Source organism: Colletotrichum paranaense (assembly GCF_030867605.1).
Source record: "Colletotrichum paranaense strain IMI 384185 chromosome Unknown Scaffold_4.1, whole genome shotgun sequence".
NCBI classification, from domain to species: domain Eukaryota; kingdom Fungi; phylum Ascomycota; class Sordariomycetes; order Glomerellales; family Glomerellaceae; genus Colletotrichum; species Colletotrichum paranaense.
The window spans coordinates 2756152-2777263 of record NW_026848962.1 but is presented as its reverse complement, the minus strand read 5'-3'; the positions used below and the strand labels follow the sequence as shown (position 1 = coordinate 2777263).

Sequence of the window (21112 nt, the reverse complement as noted above, 5' to 3'; positions counted from 1 at the left end):
CGGGCTGAAGGCGCCAAGTGGGGCCGCGTAGGCAGCAGCTGCGCCGGGGCCGATGATTCTCGCCTTGTCTGAGGTGGATCGTGCGGGGAAGATAAGTTTGGACGAATGGCGAGTGAAGAGATACCAGGAAGTTTTCACGGGTGCCTGCTGAGAGTCTGGTGTCTTTGCGTGAATCAAGGGTTCGATGAATACGAGACGGTAGAGGCTGATGTCACATTCACCGCCCCTTTGCATCACTCGCCGGCCGGCCGGTCTACGGTGTCTATGAGTACTGTTCATCCGGCCGGACTTTCGGCCAACGCCTGTCCTGGAAGGAGGTTACTGGTGATGAATCTGGAAACATGCTTTCCATCGTGTTACTACAATTTTGGTACAGGGTGCTATGCAACAGCGACGTTGCCATTCACGTCATTCTCAAATCTTTGCCAAGATCCTGCTGTTTATGCGGAACCTGACCATGGCGACTAGGCCAGCCGCCGCCAATGACAGAGAGCCAGCGTAGAACATGGCCGGACGGTACGCTTGAAGACCTCCCTCGGCGCCGCCATAGGCTTCAAGAAGATATCCGGCAATCGGCGAGCCCTACGTCGACCGCATCAGTGTACCATACTTTTGAAAGGTAGCCAACATTGAAATTGTGCAACTCACCATGAGATAGCCGCCTGCCCATCCAGTCACAATCATGCTCATAGCGACAGAGACCCTCGCAGATCCAAACGTGTTCCCGACCACCGTAGGCATAGTCGAGAAGAAACCACCGTTCGAGACGCCATTGATAATGACAAAGGCAACCATGGGACCGAGCGACGTCGAGACGGGCCAAATGGCCAGGATACTGACCGCAGACAGGAACAGGGAGACGAAGAGCACGTTGAGCGCGCCAAATGCGTCGCAAAAGGCACCGCAGCAGATGCGGCCGATGGCAGAAGAGAAGTTGAACCCCGCTACCAGGCCGGCGCCCGTCGAGGAGGAGAGGCCGATGGATTTGGAGTAGAGGGGGAGAAAGAAGGGAGGGACGAAGAGGGGGAAGGTCCCGACTGCGCCGGCTAGGAAGACAAGGACGAAAGTGAGGGATTTGAAGAGACGCCTGCATTTCTGTGTTAGTGGCTGATACATGTTCCATCTTGGAGATCATGGCGAGAACGGGAAAAGAGGGCTTCTTACCACTCGACGAAGCCAGTGTTACGGACGGGAACGCGCTCTTTGATGAGCCATGCTGCTGGGAGTCCAGTGGCCAGGGTGACAAGGGCAAGGACGCGGTAGGCCCATGCGGATCCGAGATGGTTGAGGAGGGCGTCGAGGGCGAAGCTGTTTACTGCGCCGCCGAGACCACCGCCGGCGAAGACGATGCCATTGGCAAGGCCGCGCTTGCGGCTGAAGTACTGTGCCGGGACCACAGAGACGATCTGTATAATCTCGTCAGCAAAAAAGCTCAAAGCATTGGGCTAGTTTGAGGAGCTCAGCTCACCGTGAAACATAAGCTTGACGATTTGTTAGCATATAAAATTCGCAATGAAGCTTCACGAAAGGACGACGTACCTCATTCCCAGGCCCATGATGACACCGCTCGTTGCAAACATGGCGCCCACATTCTTGACCGCGAAACTACTCAGCAACTCACTAACCCCCAACAGCGAAATCCCCAATAACCCCGTCTTCCTCGGCCCGATCCGCCTCATGATGCGCGAGTTGACAATAGCCAACGCCGAGATGAGCGCCGCGGCCAGCGACCCGACGAACGAGAGCACGGCGGGCGTGCCGAGACCATCTTCGATGAGGGCGCCCTGGATGACGCCCCACGAGTACGAGGTGCCGATGATCCACCAGGCGACGACGAAGCAGCCCCCCACGACGACCCAGCCGTAGCCGCCTTCGGGGACGGTGGAGTCTGCTTCGCGGGAGGCTTGGAGGATTGGATCTGTGGCGTCGTCGACGTTCTGGGATGTGGATGTGAAGGGGGAGGGCTTTTGGGATACGTTGGCGGGGAGGGGATGGAGTTCTATGCCTGAGGTGGAGGCTGAGGCTGATGCCGTTGCTGTTGTTGTGGTTGTTGACATGACGGCGAGTATTGGCTTGGATTGAGCTTTCCGGTGAATAATGCGAAGAATCGACAGCCTTGTCTCTCAGTGGGATTGTGCTCTTCTTGAATGAAGACTATGCGATGAGCCAAGAAATTGAATTGGTGTTAGAGGCGAAAAGCGAGGTCATCAATGGATGTCAAAAGTCAATGTGCCCCACCGACGCCCAGCGCGCCCTTCCGTTGACAGGCTCCGTTTCGATTAGCTTCCGGCTCGGCGGGGGAGTGCCGGACGCCGAGTGAATTTGACCGTGGGCCCGCCAAGGTCCGTTGAACTGTGTTTCCCATCTTCCGGGGTGCCGGGACTGGAGCACGGATTTAGTTGACGGAGCCAAGATGTCGTTAGTATTCAGCACCACACTAGTGTCGCGATGGATGCATGCAGCTTGGGACATGTGCTTGTGGGTACAGTTATCGATACCGAGCTCAGGGAGCCGGTGTAAGTGAGAGGCATCCATCTTTCCTGGGAAAATTACTCGAGCTCCTAAAGAAACGACTCTTATTCTACCACTGAATGTTTGAGTTGCAACGCTATTTAGAGAGAGAAAACCCCCCCACCATTATCTGTATTCGTACGGATATACGAAGTACATGATCCAGAAAGCTTGTCTATGAGATCGCCATCCTGCGGGGAAAGATGGCGAGGGCGGGGTTCTTCAGATTCGTCACCAATTAAAGTTAAATGACGTTGCATCAGCCCAAAGAGCAGCCCCATTCCGCTCGGAAATCGGCTAGGGAGGGCTCGGAGGACCCCTGCTAACCGCCAGGACAGGAGCGGGAGCTAGGAAACTGTAACTTGCGCCGGCCAGTCTCTGGGGTTGCAACTTGACATGGCGCTGTTGTGATGAACGCAGTGGAAAGTATCATTGAGCTTTCTTGGGTTTCTTGGGTCTTGTTGATAGAATCATGATCGATCAAGTGGGGATGGTCTTGGTCTCGTGCTGTTCCTCACTGACTACCTGTAAAAACCAGAATTAAGGGCAGGTGCAATTCATATGCAAGTTGACGTGGTATTACACACAGAAATCGTCAAAACATGACCTTGAATGTGAGAATTCACATGTCCATACAGATACTATGGAAAGTCTAATCCACAAAGGGGCGTTGGGAGACAGAATCTGCCGGTGGGATGAAGAGGTTTGGGCCGGGCAAGAACGAGTTAGACCGACAGCATCAATTACATGGAGTAAATCCTAGCGCATCTGAAGTAAGATCTTCCCCATGATCTGAGAGCGGATGAGATGGGATGACAGAACCTTGAGCCCGTGGCAGCATCCGTACTCCATACTACATAATGTATGAGCTTCACGGTTGGATATGATCTCATGCTGCGCGTCTCAACCTCTGAATGAATTAGGCGAGTGCTGATTGGATTGAATTGGAGGACGGCCGTTTTGCGGTGTCATCCGGTTTGTGACGGAATCTGGAAGCGAGATTGAGGTACCTGCCCTGGTTACCTCAGGTAAAGGTAGGAGGAATACGGAATACGGAATACGGAGTACGTATGAGATACGGGTATGCTAAACCCAGCAAGTCCCATCCCGTCTTGGCATTCGGCAGGCGCGCTTGCCAGTCACGATGCTTCCATTTCTTCCAGGTACCTTATCTTCTGTGACCAGTTTGCAGCAAGAGGGGTATTTCGTACCTTCTTCAAGTTGTGCGTGGCTTCCCTTTCTCGGGCCAGTGACGTACCACATCACGGGATGCTTGGGGCATTGGATGAAGCAAGGGAAGGTACGAGATTATTGAGGGAGGCACCAAAGGGAGAAAGAGCAGGAGAGGAAGGGGTGAGTAAAAATACACGGAAGTTGCTGCCGGTGGCTCTTGGCAGCTGGAATTAGGTGTGTTAGTCAGCCAGAAGTCGTCGTAATGCTTTCCCAAATTTTTCTCCAGGTGTGGATCCCCTCGGACCCTCCTCCTCCTCCATTGTCCCAGTCACCACCCGCGCCTTGCCCGCGTCTCCGCTGGCCTCGCCTTTCCTCTTCCCGCCCCAAAGGACCCCAAGACCAACGAGGACCCAAGACCCCAAGACTTTCTTGTTTCCCCCCCATTCCCGACTTACTCGGACACACACACACATACTCACCCCTCCAAGCGTCAAGACTTGCAACGTCCCGCCGCGCGTTCAACTCTTTCTTCCTCTTTCTCTTGTCCTCGTTCTCGTCTTGATCGCGCCGGCCCCGGATTCAGTCTCACCCTTAACCTAATCTCATCTTATTCTACCAGAGATCAGGTAGTCTCTCTATCTGTCTATCAGATCTCCCTTTCCGGTCCGAACCTTGTTTTGCGCACCTCGCCCTTCCTGGAACTACACCCACCAAGTACACGCTCTACACACTTCGCTTCACTTCACCTACACCAACTATGGCTGCCTCCTCTTCTTCCCAGCAATCCAAGGTCCTCATCCTCGATGGTGGCCTCGGCACTTCCTTGGAAGACAAGTACGGCATCAAGTTCGAGTCAGCCACCACGCCTCTCTGGTCTACCCATCTTCTCGTCGATGGCCAGGACACCCTGCTCGCCTGCCAGAAAGACTTTGGAGATGTACCCGTTGACATCATCCTCACTGCCACCTACCAGTTATCCATTCACGGCTTTGCCAACACCCGCACTGCCCAGTTCCCCAACGGCATCGACAAAGCCAACATTGGCAACTTCATCCAGGACGCCATTCGTATTGCCGATGAGGCGGGACGTTCCCAAGGGAGCAAGACAGCTCTCAGCATCGGTCCCTATGGAGCTTGCATGATCCCTGGCCAAGAGTACAGCGGCGCTTATGACGCCGACCACGATAGTCTCGAGAAGCTCCGTGACTGGCATGCCGAGCGGCTCCAGCTGTTCCAATCTGCCGCCGCCTTCTCTTCCCCCGTCAGCTATGTCGCCATTGAAACGATCCCACGCACAGATGAGATCAAGGCCGTGAGGCAGGCCCTGGATAAGACCCAAATCCTGGCTTCAGAGACCCCCATTCCTTTCTGGATCGCGACGCTTTTCCCGAGAGGAGACGGCCTTCTGCCCGATGGTTCTTCCATCAAGGAGGCTGTGACGGCTATGCTCAGCCCTGACGTTGCCACGAGCCATCCCTGGGGTATCGGCATCAACTGCACCAAGGTGTGGAAGTTGGAGTCTCTCATTCAGAGCTACGAATCCGCTGTCAAGGAACTCATCCAGGAGGGCGCCGTCGACGCCGCTCCGGCCCTTATTCTCTACCCGGATGGCACCAACGGTGAAGTCTACAACACGACGACCCAAAAGTGGGAGCTTCCCCAAGGATCACAACACCCAAACACTTCATGGGAAGCCCAACTCTCACAAGTGGTCTCTAACGCCGAATCTCGAGGATTGTGGAAACAGATTGTTGTGGGTGGATGCTGCAAGGCAAGCCACGCTGACATTGCTCGGCTCCGAACTGCAGTAGAAGGCCTATCTCGGTAGAAAAAAAGAGGACCAACATTTCTTGACCGGCTTCCACCTCCGACTCCGACTCCGTTCTCGGCGTTCGGTACCGTGCCGAACGCCTCTCTCCCGGCCCTCCGAGATCGACCGCCGCCGGCCTGGTTGTACCATGCACCATGCACCTTGCACCATGCTCCAAAGCAAAAAAAAGACGTATCCCAAAAGGAAGCCCTCTATCCGGTGGTATCGCTGCCCAATGCAAAAGAGGGAGTCTCCCCTCTAGTGGCCAGTACGGCCAAAGCAAAAGAAAAAAAAAGAAAAGGCATTTCATGTCATCATTCCAAGTTGTCTTTTTTCCCTCATTTCTTCCAACCTTGTCTCGTTGTTATCGCTTGGGCTTTCCAGTCGTCGAAGCGCTTCTGTCTCTTTTGCTGTTCCTTCTCGTTCCACGCCGCGATCGGCTGGATGGGTAGCCTGGCGAGCATCTCGTCCAGGTCGAAATGACGTCTGAGTTCGCCGTTGACGCGGATCTGAATGGTCCCGATGCCTTCGTACAGGGCGGCGCCGAAGTCGGCCCAATCACGATACATGGATAGGAGACCTCCGATCTGGCAGCACATGAAGAAAGCCAGCTTCTCGGCCGGGATGAGGTGCTCCTTGCCTTGTGGCGGACGGGGCCAAGTGATCCCTCGGCTCTCTCGCTTTTCCGCGTCCATGACCATGGTGGTGAACCTTTCAAACATGTCATGGGCGGGCGGCCGCGGTGCACCGCCGGAGACGAGCCGATCGTGCTTCTGGCCAGGGGGCGGTGGCAGAACGTCGAGCACGAGGTTCTTGATGGTGAATTTTGCCGGGTCGGCGACGATACTACTGAAGGCGGTCGGGCCATACTGCAAATACCCAGACAGCATGGCGTAGAAATTCCAGACGATGAAGGGCGGACCGCCGCTACCGCCTCGAAACTGTTCCTCGTTCTTCCAGTCAGGGTTGACATCGGAGGGGGGGTCGAAAATTCGAAATTGGACTCGGACGCTGTCGGCATGGCGGGTCGCTCTTGGCACCGCGAGCCAAGTCGGCCACAAGCCACATTCTTTGACATACATTACATCGAGACGGCAATGCGTCCCCCTTGTCGCAAGCAGCGCCTTGGCTTCGGCGTGTATCTGTCGATTGACGAGGAATATGTTGGTGTTGGGGGAGCCGGAGGGCGGGGAGCGAACCTTCTTCTCAACCCAAATGTCGTGGCCATCGAAAAAACCTTTGCCCTTGTACTCGCGCCTCTTGCGGTCCTGGCTGACTGAGGGATTGGGCGGCGGTTGGCGGTCGGGAAGGAAGATGCATTCGCCGAGGATCAAGTCGCGAATTTCCCGCGGGATGCTGAGCAAACCGACGACCATGTTTGTTGTTGTGATGTTGTGCGATTTTGATGTTTGCTGCAAAAAAGGGAATTTGCCTATACAAACGCAACCGCACAACTGGAGAGACGAACAGACACTTTGGGTGAGAGTGTCGCACAGAGAGGGGGTGAGCAGTGGGCAGTGGTGGTGGGCAGGGAACAGGACTAATCGACAGAAATTCGATGGGGTCGGGTGGCAACGGCGGGCAGCAAATGGAAACAGATGGGATGCAGGAAGAACAGCAGTCTGGAAGCCAACGACGACTGACTGGCTGGCTAGTACAAAGGTATAGTACAAAGGTACGGTGACCCTGACTGACCTACTGACTACCAGGTATCACCTGCAGCAGCAAGCAGCAGGGCAGCCAAAAAGAAGGTCGAGTCGTGGAGGGCGAAAATTTACTCGAAAAAGGCACCACAGAAAAGTCGGGGTTCGAGGTCGAGTGAGGCGCAGCACGCAGCTCGCAGCGGCAGCGGAGTCGGCCCTTTGACCAACGACGTCATTCGATGGTGCGAAGGCGGGCCAAGAGGAGGAGAAAAAAAAAAGAGGAAGTTGGGGAGAATTTCGAGGAGCCGACGAGAGACCAAAAAAGCCGGATACCAAATCAACAAAAAAGGCGCGATGAAAGTCAAAAAGTAATGGGGAATTTTCGGATACCTGGACACGACAGGAGACGGTAGACGGGAACGGGAGGATGGCTGACGGATGGGGTGGGCCGGGTAAGGTATTGTGTGTGTGCGTGTCGGTGTCGGTGTTGTGCACGAGGCCATCTACCAGTTCCCAGGAATTATCTGGGAGAGGGGATCGGATAAATGGGCTGCCATGCGATGCGTGTTGTAGTAAGTTGCAGCGCCACTGACTGACTAATTGTGAGATGCAGGGCAACTTCTTTCTTTCGTTCTGGATTTGAGTTTTTGGGTGCTGCTTCGTGCTGCTTCTTTCGCGCTGAAAAAGTTGATGGCGAAGAGGGCGAGGTTGCGTACGCGCGAGTGCGTGTGCGTGCTTGTGCTTTTGCTTGATTCAGCTTGGGTTCTTTTGCTCCAGGGAGTGCAGCTGTAAGTAAGTAAGGTAAGGTAAATGTAGGTCAACTCGGTCTGGAGCGCGCCGAGCTGACCATATGGGAGAAATGTCAATGGATGATGGATGATGCTACGCCTCACTCGAGCCCATGTCCATGCGACTGACTGACTGATGAACTGTCTACCTAATTCCAAGTAATTACCTACTACAAAGCAAAGCGGCAGCAAGAGAAGAGAGAGCATTGACCGACGGGCCAGACGTAAAGAGTTGTGGCCCGTGGCGCGGAACCAGAGTCATCGGTAGCCTCCCCGTTAGCTCCCCGAGACAGACACAGACAGAAACAGGAACAAAAGAAATTTTGGGAAATAAAAATAAATAAAAATCATACACCAGTGCCAGTACCAGTCCAGTTCAGTCCAGTCAGTCTCCAGTGAGTGAGTGAATAGTGGCCAGTCATCAAAGGAGAAACCGGGAGCGGAGCGAGTGCGTGCGGGCGTTTCTGCGGTGTGTGGTTGTCAAATGCAGTGCAGTGCCGTACCTTTTACCCCATATCTTCTCGTCTCTCCATCCGGAAGAGAGGGGGGAAAGCCCATGACTGGATGGGGGGATGGATCGGGGATCCATTACGCTGCTGCTGATGCAGAAACCAGCGGCCGGACTGACTAAGAGCAAGAAAGAAAGGAAAAGAGAGAGACGGCCAGGCCCAAGCCAGTTTCTCTACTGTGAAGCTGCTGCGCCTCGGTGGTTGTTATATAGCGCTGCCTGTGAGTACGTAAGTATACTTGATGTATGTCTGCTTCAGTACGGCGTTCTACATCTGTGCCCGAATTTCTGCGTATGTAGGCGCATGTCTTGACCGGTTTGGGGTTGCTGATGGCTCATACTCGTGGCTGGGTTTGCTGGGCATCGGCATCCAGGGTTCTTGGTCCTGCTCTGTTCTGTCGGGTCCGTTCCCCCTCTCACTCACGCGAGCTGCCGAGGGTTTGCTCAGGGTTCTCTTGCCAGGCCCTGCTGCTGTTTCCTCTGCGTTGCCCGGGCTCTACGTAGTATGCATTTCTGATGGGGGATCCTCTGGCACACAGAATGGAGGATGGAGCCCCCGGGATCGGTAGCTGGTTGCTGAAGGGGGTTTAGTAAGAGGGATTTTGTGTCCGGGGCATGTGCTTCGTGCCGCCGCTGCTGGTGCTCGTGAGACGTGGAGACCATCCCCATCAGCCAAACCAACGGGCGCGGGCGCGACGATGAAGAGAACTGGGATGAGCCATGGTTGAGAAGCTGGAGGCCGCCTACGGACTGGGTCTACCGGCCTTGAACTTTTTTCTAACTCTCGCAGGACGCACTATCTTTGCAGTGAAGACCAGTTTTGGAGGGGGCGCGCGTAATGGGATCGACACTACCTTAGTCCAGCGGGTTTATCACTCACTCTCACTCTTACACCTCACTGGGGGGGGGGGGGGGGTTCCCAGTCTGAGGGAAATGCCGTTGATTGTGGTCAACGTCAAACGAAGCCAAATTAACAGCGCGAAAAAAAATAAACCCCCCATCCAAATTAAGCGCGGCCGAGGAGGGAACAGCACGAGTGCTCTATACTCCGTACGCAGTAGCTAGATTCTTTCCCCTTCCTTCCAGGGTTTCGGCGCCGACCAGTACACACACACTCCTGGGCAGCAGAATGAGAGTGAGAGTGAGAGTGAGAGCGAGAGCAACGGGGCAAGCCTGACTTCGGCTTGACAGGTTTTTTCTGTCTGCCCAGTGCAGTTATTACAATGATGAACGGGCACAGCCCCAGGCCCTAAAGTCGGCACTCACTACTGGCACATACGCAGGACGGAGTAGGGCGCGGCGGTGATTTGTATTGATTGGAGACTCTTCGTGGTCGATCGCCGGTCAGAGACCAGATTTGGGTGTATCTTGAGCGGCCGTTTTGGATCTCTCTCGTTTTCGCCTTTCTTTGAATGACTGAGGTGCAAATGCGGCAAGCATCGCCTTACGGTAGATGAACAATAAAGGCTTGGATATCGCAGGCGAGTGGCAGTGTAAGTACGTACACACTGATTTGCCATCGAGACATGTAAATCAGTTACCCAGTACTCAGTACGTCTCTATTTCGCTCTTCAAGTCGCGCCCGGGGGCTTGCTTCTGGTAGAAAGAACAAGAATAGAAGCAGGCATTGAACTAAATAACAAAGGAGTCGGCACATGGGAATGTAGGTAGGTAGGCGGCAAGCCAGGCCGGTTTAACAAGCGGCAGACTAACAGACCGCCGAAGAAGCGGGATGAGCTTGTTTGACGATGCGATGCGGCATCACCGCCTCTTTACTGTGGGAGAGCGCAATAAACAAGCATCGACGGATCATGGAAAGACGGGCTGGAGGGCAATGCGTGGTGGCCGCCGCAGCCTCTAGAAGTTGGCTATCGCCTCAGACACCTCACTGAGTTAGGGTGGCTCTGCTTCTCCAAATAATCTCCCCAAAAGTCGGCACATGCCGACTTCAAAGTGCTTGAAAATGTAAGATTGATGGCCGGCATGGGCGCCGGCGAAAGGGCCGGGTTGGATTTGGAGTGTGGTCCCGGGGGCTGTGGAGTCACACAAAGATGAGTTCGTGAAGAGCAAATGAGTATCCGTAATCCCTCGGGTATCCGTATCCCAGAGTGAACAGAAAAAGGCGCACAGCGAAGATGACGAGAGAAAAACATGAGGATAGCTAGCTTGAGCTGCACTGGAGCTGGCTCCTGGATACTCTCCAATTGGACAAATGACGCGACGCGGGATGTTGAAGCTGAGCAGACAAAATTTGGGGGTGAGGGAGGAGGACTGGATTCGGCATGCGTCTCGTCTTAGCTCCCCCAGCTTTCTTGTGTAACGAATGTCGCATTGGAATGTTGCGATCATGACTGGCACTTTGAAAGCAGCGACCTGGGCGCGCATCTGCAAGCTCAGAGACGAAAGAGGATGCAGCCAGGCCAGCCAGCCCTGAGCCAGCAGCTCTCTGGATGTGGGCATCCCGGACGCGGGCACCGCTAACTGCTTGCAGCAAACCGAGACATGGCCACTGTTTTCTCCACACCTCACAACTCACATTGCAGCGGCGGTCAGCTCCTGCGCTGTGCCTGTTCGGCCGGTCCCCCGTGGTGGTGGGTGGGTGGGTGTTACTGGTGATGGGAATGCGTTGTTGTTGGAGAAACGGTGAAAGAAGAAGCATGTCGAGCACTTGCACCAGAAGGGGACTGATGGATTGTGGCAGTGCCAGCGTAGCAAGCTCTCGAGTCTCCCCTCCTGCATTTCGTTCCTCTCTGATCGCCTTTCGACTGCTTTGCAGCGGCACTGCAGCAGTGTCTCTTGCATGTTCCCATATAGAACCTATAAGCCAGCGGCGGCAGACCGACAATCATCGGGAATGGAAACTTGTAGCGGGACCAATCTTGTTGGTTCTCTGCCCTCAATCTATCAAAGGTACTCGAGTAGCGAAGCTGGTAGCAAAGCTGGATTCAAGCTACACGGTAAGCTAGCTGAGAGGATCTCGAATGGACGGATGGATCGATGGTTCGGCCAGTGAGATGAGTGCAAAAGCTAGATGCAGGGCTGTAGAGGAGGGCAGACGGTAACGGGTTCTGCGGGCAAGGGAAGGGAGGGGCGTGAACGTGGACTCTCGAAGGGGGTAGGGGGTAGGGGGGCATTTGGAGGGTAAGGGGACCTTTCCTGTGTGTCTCAGTGAGTCTTGTCATGGACTACTCATGGCTCTGGGACTCGGGAGAGATGATGGAGGCCGAGGGAGGTCAAGAGACAAGAACAGAAACAAGAACAAGATCAGAGGATGGATCATGGACCAGGACGCACATGGGCGCGGGAGCCCTCTTCCTCCTCCTCCACACATCCTCTCCACAACCCGCACCAAAGCCAAGCCGAGTAATAAGTGGTCAGCATCGCCAACCTGGTCAACCATCTCTGGTCAGTGGAAGGTATCCATACCTACTCCGTCTCCGTAGTGTAACTGTCTATAGTACGGATCCAGGAAGGGCTAGGTAGGTAAATAAACCAAAGGACCAAGGGACCAAGGACCCAAGGCAAGGTAGAGGACGGGTATCGAGCGTAGTGCCGCGAGCACGGGGCAGGATGCGCCAAAACCTTGATTGGTTGTCACTGGCAAAGTCCTTTGAGAGCCTCTCTTGCGCCAAGAGATACTTGGATATCCAACTCTCAAGACTTCACCAACGTGTAATTTCGCATCAACGCCTCCAACCCTTTCTATGAGCGATTTATCACCCTCAATACTTGCACCCTTTTCCCTCCTTTCATTAACTTTTTCAACCAGGCCCGCTGTTTACCTACCATAGCCGCTCTCTTTCAGTTCTGCGGCTCCCATTTTTATTTTATTTTTCCTTTTCCCGTTCTAAACGCCCTCCCCCCCCCCTAGCCAGACAACCAACCATCCCCCGTCCACCTCATCATCGTCTCCTCCAAAGCGCAACCGAGCTTCCTCCTGGCAGTGCCCTTCTCCCCCTTGGTCCTTGGTGCGGCCGCACGCAACGTTGTTTCTGTGACACGCCTCTCGCTCTTGATTTGGACACCTCTCGTCTGCTCGCTGGCCCTGCTCATTTCAAAACAGCCCGGCCTGGCTTAGCCGCGCCGGAGCAAAAAACAAAAAAATCTTGCGCATGAGGCATGAGATTCCCGTGTCCCCGTAGGCTGTCAGACTTGTCGGCCACAGTACGCTCGGCACGTTGGATTCTCAGTGCCATTTCACCGCCTCCTGGCGCCGTAGATACAACCGCCGTCCAACCTCCATCCTTCTTCGCACGTCGCCCGTCGGCTCTGCTTGTCGAGTCGTTCGTCTAGTGCTCCGTAAGAGTAGTTGCTGATGTTGCCTTTAACGGCCAGGTCTTGGCCCTTGGGGCCTTGTTCCTGTTTGTCATTGCTCACCACATTCGTGCTCGTCTCCTCGCCCATGCCTTGTCTTGTCTCTTGTATCGTCTGCCCTGAACTGGGGAACGCGACTTGTGAACTTGCACCCCCATTCCCTCCTCCTTCTCTTGACTATACGCCCTGCCCATCCCATCCCATCCCATCCAACCGACTCCTCGGGAGTTAGAAGAAAAAGCCGCTCGCTTGGTGTTTCCCGTGTCTCCCCCCCTCCCTTTCCTGCGACCAAAACAGGCTCTTATTGTGTTCCTCTTACTTGACACCATCCCAAGTCGATCCAAGTCAAGCAAAGCGTCGAGTCCCAGCCCATGCCATGTGATGGAATAAATGCGGATGCCGCAATCTCCGCAATGGCGGTGCGGCGTGTACGGTACCGTACCTTTTAGGAGAGGCTGATTGTCTCTCGTAAACATTTGCATACACAAATGCCAAGAGCTCATGATAGACATGAGGGTTAAGACGGATACCCTCTTCTGGACTTCCCGTCCCGTCTATTGTCTCGTGGCCCTGCCTTGTCCATTTCGTATATAAGACCCTGAATGTTTTGCAGGACGTTGCAGTGCAGATCTGCTCACAGACTCGCTCACTTTTCACTTCCCTTCCTTTTCTCCCTCTCCTCTGAGTGAGGCCTCCCTCCTATTGTTGTCGTTGTTACTCTGAGCTGTCCTGACAACCCGGAAAACCCTATTCTACCCTACCCTTATTCTTATCTTGAGATCACGTTGCACAAAACTTGCCCACCCGAAAGAAAAACACCGCATAGAAAAAATGGACGACGAATCTGAGCTCAAACACCAGAAGGAGGCGGCCGGAGACCGCATTCGCTGGGACGCCGACGAGGAGGCCGGCAGGAAGGCTCACCGCTCTAACGCTGATCCGGCTCTTCATCATGCCCGGTCAAACACGTCAATGTCTATACACTCCGTCCGGTCGAGACGCAACTCCATTGACGCTGCTGCTGAGCTTCCTATCCAGTACCGCACGGTGTAAGTGTGGAACAACATGCGACAAATCAATGACAAGAAATGCCTCATCAACATCTTTCTCTCGGCTAACAACCCTCTTCGAAAAGTTCCTTTGAAATTGAAGAGTACAAGACAAAGACTGAAGCCGTCAAGAAGGCCAAAAACGTCGCAACAGGTTCGTGAAGCAGTCTAAAAAAGCCCTCGTCTTGATCTATTGTGTTTCGAAATCGACGTGAACTACAGCGACTAATACCATCTGCATCTCTGCAGAACTCTCGGAACTCGAATGGCACACCCTCTCCGTCGACGAGCTTCTCAGACGCCAGTCGTCCTCCCTCGCCGACGGCCTATCCGCGGACCAAGTCCAGCGCCGCACAGCACACTATGGCAAGAACGCCCCCTCGCCGGCCCCGACAAACCACACAAAACGCATTCTCGGATACTTCTTCAAGGGCTTCGGTACAGTTCTCCTCGTGGCTTCCATCCTCGTCTTCATCGCATGGAAGCCCCTGGGAAGCCCGCCCGCCGTGGCTAACTTGGCGCTGGCCATCGTGCTGCTTGCCGTCTTCTTCATCCAGGCTGCCTTTAACATGTGGCAGGACTGGTCTTCTTCGCGCGTGATGAACTCCATCAAGACTATGTTGCCTGAGAACTGCATGGTTATTCGTGATGGCAACCAGGTTGAGCTCATGGCTGAGAACATTGTCCCTGGTGACATTCTCATTGTCAAGTCAGGCAACAAATTGCCTGCTGATGTGCGTTTCCTCAAGGTCTCTTCGGACGCAAAGTTTGACAGAGCCATCTTGACTGGTAAGTTATTTTCTTCTTGTGGCTTTCGTTAAATTAGGCACTGGTGGTCCAGAGGTTCCCTTTCATTCTGACGTTGGGAAACATCACTGACAAAGTACAAAACAACAGGAGAGTCTGTCCCTTTGCCCGCTTCGGTTGACTCGACCGATAACAACTACCTCGAGACTCGATGCATCGGTCTTCAGGGCACACATTGTGTCTCGGGCACTTGCACTGGTGTTGTCGTGGCCACCGGTGACAACACTATTTTCGGACGCATCGCCAAGCTGACCAACGAGCCCAAAAAGGGGTTGACAACTCTGGAACGCGAAGTTCTGCACTTTGTGTTGATCATCTGCTCCATCATGTTCCTCATGATTGTGCTTGTTTTGATTGTTTGGTATGCCATCAGGCCAGATACATGTTTTTTTTTGTACAAAAAGTAAACGCTAACTCCTAATTTCCATTGACAGGGGTGCATGGCTTAGGAAACAGTATCCTAACTGGATCAACGTTCCCAATTTGATCATCTCTTGCGTCTCTGTCGCTGTGGCATTCATTCCTGAGGGTTTGCCTGTTGCTTTGACGGCCAGCATGACCATCAGCGCCAACATGATGCGGAAGAACAAGATTCTGTGCAAGTCGCTCAAGACTGTCGAAACACTTGGTTCTGTCTCGATTATTTGTTCCGATAAGACGGGTACACTGACCCAGGTAAGTTGCATAATTATCCATACCTAGTTCGTTATAGTATGGGAACTAACCAATCACCTTGCAGAACAAGATGATTGTGACCGAGTGTGCCATCGGTACCATGAAGATGACGGCCGACGGTGCCCGGGACAAGATCGCAGTCGACAGACACAACCACCCCAATAACAACTCCTTGGAGCAGCTTCGTGCGCTCGCTGGTCTCTGCAACGCCGGCCAGTTCGATGCCGCGACCGTCCGCTTGCCGCTCCACGAGCGCGTCATCCACGGTGATGCCACGGACCAGGCCATCCTGCGCTTCTCTGAGAGCCTGGGGCAGACCGCTGAGCTGCGCCGTTGCTGGCAGACAAAGTACGAACTTGCCTTCAACAGCAAGAACAAGTACATGATTCGCGTTCTCGGCATGTCACACCCTGATGGACTGTCGCTTGCTTTGCCTTCCGATACTGCTTCAGTCTTCCAGCCGGGCGATGTGTAAGTTTCCACGTCGAACAGGATTTCAAACAAAGGGCATAATCTAACAGTGCAACCAGCTTGTTGACCATTAAGGGTGCTCCTGATGTGCTCATGCCGCGACTGAGCAACTACGTTAACCCTGCCGGATACACTACCGCTCTGGACCCTTCAACTCGTGCATCCATCGAGCAGATCAAGGACGAATGGTCAGCTCAGGGGCGTCGTGTGCTGTTGCTCGCTCGCAAGGCCATCTCAAGATCTGCTCTCAAGGGTCACCCGTCTGACAGCGCGTACGAGATGGAAATCAATAACCAGGCGAAATCCGGTCTTACGCTCGTCGGTCTTGTCGGAATTGTCGATCCTCCTCGTCCCGAGATCCCCGAGGTTATGAACACCCTCCGTGGCGCAGGCATCCGCATCTTCATGGTAAGCTTCTCCCGGTACTCTGCACTTCTAGGTTACGCAGAAGACTAACAACGTGTAGGTTACTGGTGACTTCGCTCTTACTGCCCAGGCCATCGCAGCCGAATGCAACATTATCAGTGTTCCTCGCTCGCAAGTCGACGACATCTCGGCTCTCCAACGCATCAACCACGTCGACCCCTCGATCAAACACATCGTGGACGACCTCGAGTCCTCCCCGCGTCAAGCCCTCGTCCTCTCCGGCCCCGAGTTGATGACCCTCAACGAAGAGCAGTGGGACCAGCTGGCTCGATACCAAGAAATCGTCTTCGCCCGTACGACGCCGGAGCAGAAACTCCGCATCGTCCGCGAACTCCAGTCCCGTCACGAGATCGTAGGCATGACCGGTGACGGCGTCAACGATGCACCCTCTCTTCGCGCCGCTGATGTCGGTATCGCCCTCGGTTCCGGAAGCGATATTGCCATCGAGGCCGCCGACATGGTTCTGCTTGACTCCTTCTCCAGCGTCGTCGAGGCCCTGCGGTATGGACGCATGATGTTTGACAACCTCAAGAAGACCGTCGCCTACCTCCTCCCGGCTGGTAGTTTCTCCGAGTTCTGGCCCGTCATGACCAACGTTCTCTTCGGCATTCCCCAGATCCTCAGCAGTTTCCTCATGATCATCATCTGTCTCTTCACCGACGCCGCCGCCGCCATCGCCATGGCCTACGAGGCGCCCGAGGCCGACGTGCTTCTTCGCAAGCCTCGTGTGCCCGGAAAGGACCGCCTCGTTGATTGGCAGCTCGTCGTACAGTCTTACGGCCTGGTGGGTGTCTTGGAGACCCTGTCTTCGTTTGCCATGTCCTACTGGTACCTGGAGCGGAACGGCATCAAGTTCAGCGATATCTGGTTCTCCTTTGGCAACTTGCCGTCATCGATCGACCCAGACTACTATCAGCAGAAGCTCAATGTCGCCAGTTCAATCTACTTTGTCAACCTTGTCGTCATGCAGTGGTTCAACCTCCTAGCCATCCGCACCCGTCGGTTGTCGCTGTTCCAGCACCCGCCCATCGGCAACAAGCGCACGCAGAATTTGTACCTCTTCCCCGCCATTATCTTTGCGCTCCTGATGGCCATCTTCTGGCTGTACGTTCCTGAGTTCCAGGCGACGCTCGCCACGGCCCCTGTCCCTGTCGAGTACTGGTTCCTGCCGATGACTTTTGGTCTGGGTATTCTTCTCATTGACGAGGCGAGAAAGTTTGCTGTGCGGAAGTGGCCTACGGGTATCATTGCAAAGTGTGCGTGGTAGATGTAGATATCGGCGTTGGATTCGGAGGCTTGGGTCGGGGATCGTCTACTGCAAAGGAAATACCCCTGGGCTGAAGGTTCTTCCTAGTGGGTGTCAAAGGGAAGGCATATTGATGTAATATTGTTTTTCCATACAGCAAGCGAGCCAGCGTTGACTCTGCAAGCGAATTTTGTATCTTTTTGTGTCAAAATTAATATGACGTTTTGCGCCTGTCTTAGATCCCGTCGCTCAATAACCAATGTTGAGAACCGTCTTCACACATATTTCAACACCTATAGCTTGAGGTGTGAGTAGTCAGGACACCATGCAAAATGATATTGGCAGCCAATACCATGGCGCTGCTGGAGATGCAGTAAATATCTCTAATATCACATCGTCACGTCGTCCACGAGACGATATTGGATAATTTACAATCGGCCCATATGGTCAGCCTTCCTCAAGGCCTTGATCATGTCACAAAAAGCGGGCTCACTCAATGTGGGCAGCATTAACCACATCCATATCTTGTGACAGATCAAGACCTAATCGTAATTCTTGCCGTTCACGCATAGCGGTCACCTTTTCACACCTCATCTCTTCTTTGGATATTTCAATTTCCATCCATGATCAGCGGAATTGGGCATTTATAGCTTAGCTCTGAAAGAGCACCTTTTGATGCATGAGTCTACAGGGGCCACAGGACGTGCCACTGTCGAAATCCAGGCATTGCAATCATCTTTCTTTTCCCAGTGGATGACGAGCTGTTCGGAATTCTACCATACGACCAGACTTTTGAGTAGGAAGATGTCATTCTAGCGCAGTTTGGGTCGCTCAAGGTTCAAGACGAGCTGTGGTGTCGTTTGCAATTGAGTTCTGTCCTGCCAATAATCCGGAACTTCTGAAGAAGGTTCGTCCTATCGGTGGTAGTCAATCAATAAGTGCCTCTGTAAGCTCCGGTACTTATTGCGTTTCAAGTGGGTTAGATCCGGCAATGATTCCTGAATTCCAACCTGTCGCTTGATAGTTGCGGCTATAAGATGTTGAGCGAGGTTTGACCTCAAGCCGAATTCTTCCGAATTGTTCTGGAAGATGATCAGATTGAGTGAGTTGCAGCCTCCGCGCGGCCGCTGATGACAGTGCGTCGCTAGCTGAAGCATTGCATCTTGGAGTTACGAGTTGTTGCCGCTTCTGGAAAGGCTGCCTTTCGAACCGAGCGACCCCGACCTTGGCATACGGCGCCGATCTATAGGCGATCTTGGCGACGCAGGCCTGGCACGCCTAGCGACTGGGATGAGGTAGATGGCGTAGACTTGACACGGACATTGCTGACGCGCTGTCGAACCAGCGTGAATCTTTCCCGTCTGCATTTACGAGCGACTTTGATGTACAGCGGTTTCGTGAAGCTCGTGCCAGATAACGTCAGCACTAAATCAATCCTTCGTGAGGGACAAATTGTACGTGTCACACGTTCTGAGCGTTCAAACTAAAGTGCCTCCTATGGCTATGGCCGTTGATCAAGTAGATTTAGCCAGTAGCAAGTAAATCCTTCAACCCCAGACAAAGCAAGGATGGGATGAAGGAAATATAAAGCCGCCGTCAATGCACTTTGGAATTTTCTAGTCTGCGAAAAGGTACCCAGAACTATTTGAAACCCCACGCCACCGCCCGGATGAAGTCTCCGAGTTTATTTCGTGCTGCCTTCAACCCGTTCGAGGCGCCCAACGACACGGCAGGAAACCTGCAGGGAACTGGATTTCGACCCACAATCATGGGTTCAAGTTGGGCACGCATCAACAACGGCTGGGACGCAGCAGAGCTGCTCTTTGAGAAGCACCACGTCTTTCTCGAAATCTTCTGGATTTCGAGCACGTACCTGCGTTTTCTAGTCCCAAGTTGGAGGAAGGTTTCGACGCCGACTCATGCAAAGTATACGGCGCTGCCATGGATTCCTCTCATGATCCATGTCATTCTCGGGACCATCGAGCTGGCCCGATACTACTACCCTCTCGTCATCACCGGTGAACCTCCAGTGCCAAACTTGATCGACCTCGTTCTAGGACTGGCTTTCTCGGCCGGAAGCTTCCATCTGGCTGGGTATGTCCGCGAGGGGAATATTCCCTTCATTAGAGCCACGTTCCAGGCAACGTCTTTCCAGCGCGCGCTCGCCTCCACGTTGGGGTACGTGCATGGTGACGCGCAGTGGCACCGAGCGTCCATCAAGCTGCTGAACAACTTCACTTGGGTCCGATGGCTCTCCACGTTCGGGAAGCATCTCCAGGGATTCAGAACGTACGGGGAAACCTTTACGGCCACCGTGGTCATGGCTCACCCGCTTTCTTTGTGGGAGGGAGACTACCCCGCGGGGATTCCTCTCTATGCCTCCATCGTGCTCGCGTTGCTGGCCGTCGACAAGTGGGCATCACGAAAACTAGACGGAAAGTGAGTTGCGCTAGAAGACCGGACGATCCAATACCGCCGTCCGAAAATGTGGTTTTTGGGCTGACCTGAACGTCACAGACCAGGGTTCGTCCCCCGCGTTCTCGCGCATTGCGGACTTGTCACCGTGAAGAAAGCGTATTTCGAAACATCGACGTCTGGGGAAAAGCTGGAGTAGCTTGGTTGCGCGAACATGAGTGTTGGAGGTTGGAAGAAGGAAGCTTTCTGGGCACGTCACGGATTCCGCGAAAGGTTTTGCTTTCGGCTGCACCCATTACAGATACGCACGCCTAGATTCATCACGGAACAGGGTGGAACCATGGCTCGCAATTGACACATTGTTTACAGTCACATCAGACTGATTACTTACTCACAGAATTCAACGTTTCAAGTTCTCAGACTCTTGGCTGCTCCTTGTTGAGTAACGTGGTCGTAAAGAGTTTGCAATGAGTATTGGCAAAACAGTCACAAGAGAGCCGCAACCGCAGGAACAATGTGGACTCGGTAAACCTCCGAAGCGCGGATGGATCACCGAATCTCGCATGCAGGTTACGGACCCAATCCCAAGTGCCGCAGCTAGTGGTCATACACCTGCATTGGGCAACGCTCGCCGTGAAAAGGGAGAGCGAAGCCGATCGGCTCGTCGCATTCGTAGCGAGTGCCGTCACCCGCCAGGGTCCGGCCGGCGAGGTAAGGAACACGAGGGCCGTCCTGAGACTTATATGCTTCCAAGATTCCACACCGCACCAATGGCCCCTTTCCATACATGAGATCTGATCGAAGGGGAAGGGAGAGGAAACGGGCGCGGGCCTTATGCCGTTATCTTATTGCGCGCCTTCTAGAAGGCATAGCGCGTCTTACTAAGTTACGCCGTGTATTACGCCGTCGTCACTATCCCCGTTCGCGCCGTGTTCTCAGAGGCCGCGAGTCAGCAAGCCGTTCGTGACGTGGGGGTCTTTTCGGTTCGCACATCCACTGATAGTGGTCCTTTTGGTCAACTCTTGGCCTACGTTGGGGCCTTGGCATCGCATGCTGCCGTCTTGGCTGCTGTTGCTTAATTTTCGCCGCATTGCATGGCATCGTTATCAGTGCTGGGCGGATCATCTTCAACGGTTCAATCGTTCAACGACACTTCAACAGAAGCGCCGTGTGTTTGTAGGTGGATCCCTTTTCCCACAATCCATACACCGAACCATCCATTGCATCCGTAGTATTCTAAGGCCTGCATCTAGGCTCGTACGACCAAGCTTCTTTG

At 53.9% G+C, this 21112-nt stretch overlaps 9 protein-coding genes across 9 annotated transcripts; 5 read left to right on the top strand and 4 right to left on the bottom strand.

Moving 5' to 3' along the window:
• Positions 1 to 414: 414 nt before the first annotated feature.
• CPAR01_05932 (major facilitator superfamily transporter) lies at positions 415 to 2057 on the bottom strand (the record flags this gene model as incomplete). Its single annotated transcript, XM_060490207.1, has 5 exons — positions 415 to 582; positions 649 to 1087; positions 1165 to 1406; positions 1469 to 1481; positions 1540 to 2057. The coding sequence occupies 5 exons, from the start codon at positions 2055 to 2057 to the stop codon at positions 415 to 417; spliced, it is 1380 nt and encodes a 459-aa protein (XP_060351673.1).
• A 2384-nt stretch (positions 2058 to 4441) lies between these two features.
• CPAR01_05931 (homocysteine S-methyltransferase) lies at positions 4442 to 5512 on the top strand (the record flags this gene model as incomplete). The annotated part of the gene is made up of 1 exon (XM_060490206.1): positions 4442 to 5512. One exon carries the CDS (start codon positions 4442 to 4444, stop codon positions 5510 to 5512), a length of 1071 nt encoding a protein of 356 aa, XP_060351672.1.
• A 320-nt stretch (positions 5513 to 5832) lies between these two features.
• CPAR01_05930 (uncharacterized protein) lies at positions 5833 to 6870 on the bottom strand (the record flags this gene model as incomplete). Its single annotated transcript, XM_060490205.1, has 1 exon — positions 5833 to 6870. The coding sequence occupies one exon, from the start codon at positions 6868 to 6870 to the stop codon at positions 5833 to 5835; it is 1038 nt and encodes a 345-aa protein (XP_060351671.1).
• A 2828-nt stretch (positions 6871 to 9698) lies between these two features.
• On the bottom strand, positions 9699 to 9953 carry CPAR01_05929 (uncharacterized protein; the record flags this gene model as incomplete). Its single annotated transcript, XM_060490204.1, has 1 exon — positions 9699 to 9953. The coding sequence occupies one exon, from the start codon at positions 9951 to 9953 to the stop codon at positions 9699 to 9701; it is 255 nt and encodes an 84-aa protein (XP_060351670.1).
• Positions 9954 to 10326: 373 nt separating this feature from the next.
• Positions 10327 to 10893, bottom strand: CPAR01_05928 (uncharacterized protein; the record flags this gene model as incomplete). The annotated part of the gene is made up of 1 exon (XM_060490203.1): positions 10327 to 10893. The coding sequence occupies one exon, from the start codon at positions 10891 to 10893 to the stop codon at positions 10327 to 10329; it is 567 nt and encodes a 188-aa protein (XP_060351669.1).
• A 1110-nt stretch (positions 10894 to 12003) lies between these two features.
• CPAR01_05927 (uncharacterized protein) lies at positions 12004 to 12749 on the top strand (the record flags this gene model as incomplete). Its single annotated transcript, XM_060490202.1, has 2 exons — positions 12004 to 12105; positions 12576 to 12749. 2 exons carry the CDS (start codon positions 12004 to 12006, stop codon positions 12747 to 12749), a joined length of 276 nt encoding a protein of 91 aa, XP_060351668.1.
• An 829-nt stretch (positions 12750 to 13578) lies between these two features.
• On the top strand, positions 13579 to 17442 carry CPAR01_05926 (Na+/H+/K+ antiporter P-type ATPase; the record flags this gene model as incomplete). Its single annotated transcript, XM_060490201.1, has 8 exons — positions 13579 to 13796; positions 13883 to 13950; positions 14046 to 14585; positions 14694 to 14964; positions 15038 to 15278; positions 15343 to 15749; positions 15809 to 16157; positions 16216 to 17442. 8 exons carry the CDS (start codon positions 13579 to 13581, stop codon positions 17440 to 17442), a joined length of 3321 nt encoding a protein of 1106 aa, XP_060351667.1.
• A 1648-nt stretch (positions 17443 to 19090) lies between these two features.
• On the top strand, positions 19091 to 20035 carry CPAR01_05925 (uncharacterized protein; the record flags this gene model as incomplete). Its single annotated transcript, XM_060490200.1, has 2 exons — positions 19091 to 19860; positions 19939 to 20035. The coding sequence occupies 2 exons, from the start codon at positions 19091 to 19093 to the stop codon at positions 20033 to 20035; spliced, it is 867 nt and encodes a 288-aa protein (XP_060351666.1).
• Positions 20036 to 20303: 268 nt separating this feature from the next.
• On the top strand, positions 20304 to 20915 carry CPAR01_05924 (uncharacterized protein; the record flags this gene model as incomplete). The annotated part of the gene is made up of 3 exons (XM_060490199.1): positions 20304 to 20547; positions 20700 to 20784; positions 20840 to 20915. 3 exons carry the CDS (start codon positions 20304 to 20306, stop codon positions 20913 to 20915), a joined length of 405 nt encoding a protein of 134 aa, XP_060351665.1.
• Between the last annotated feature and the right edge of the window lie 197 nt (positions 20916 to 21112).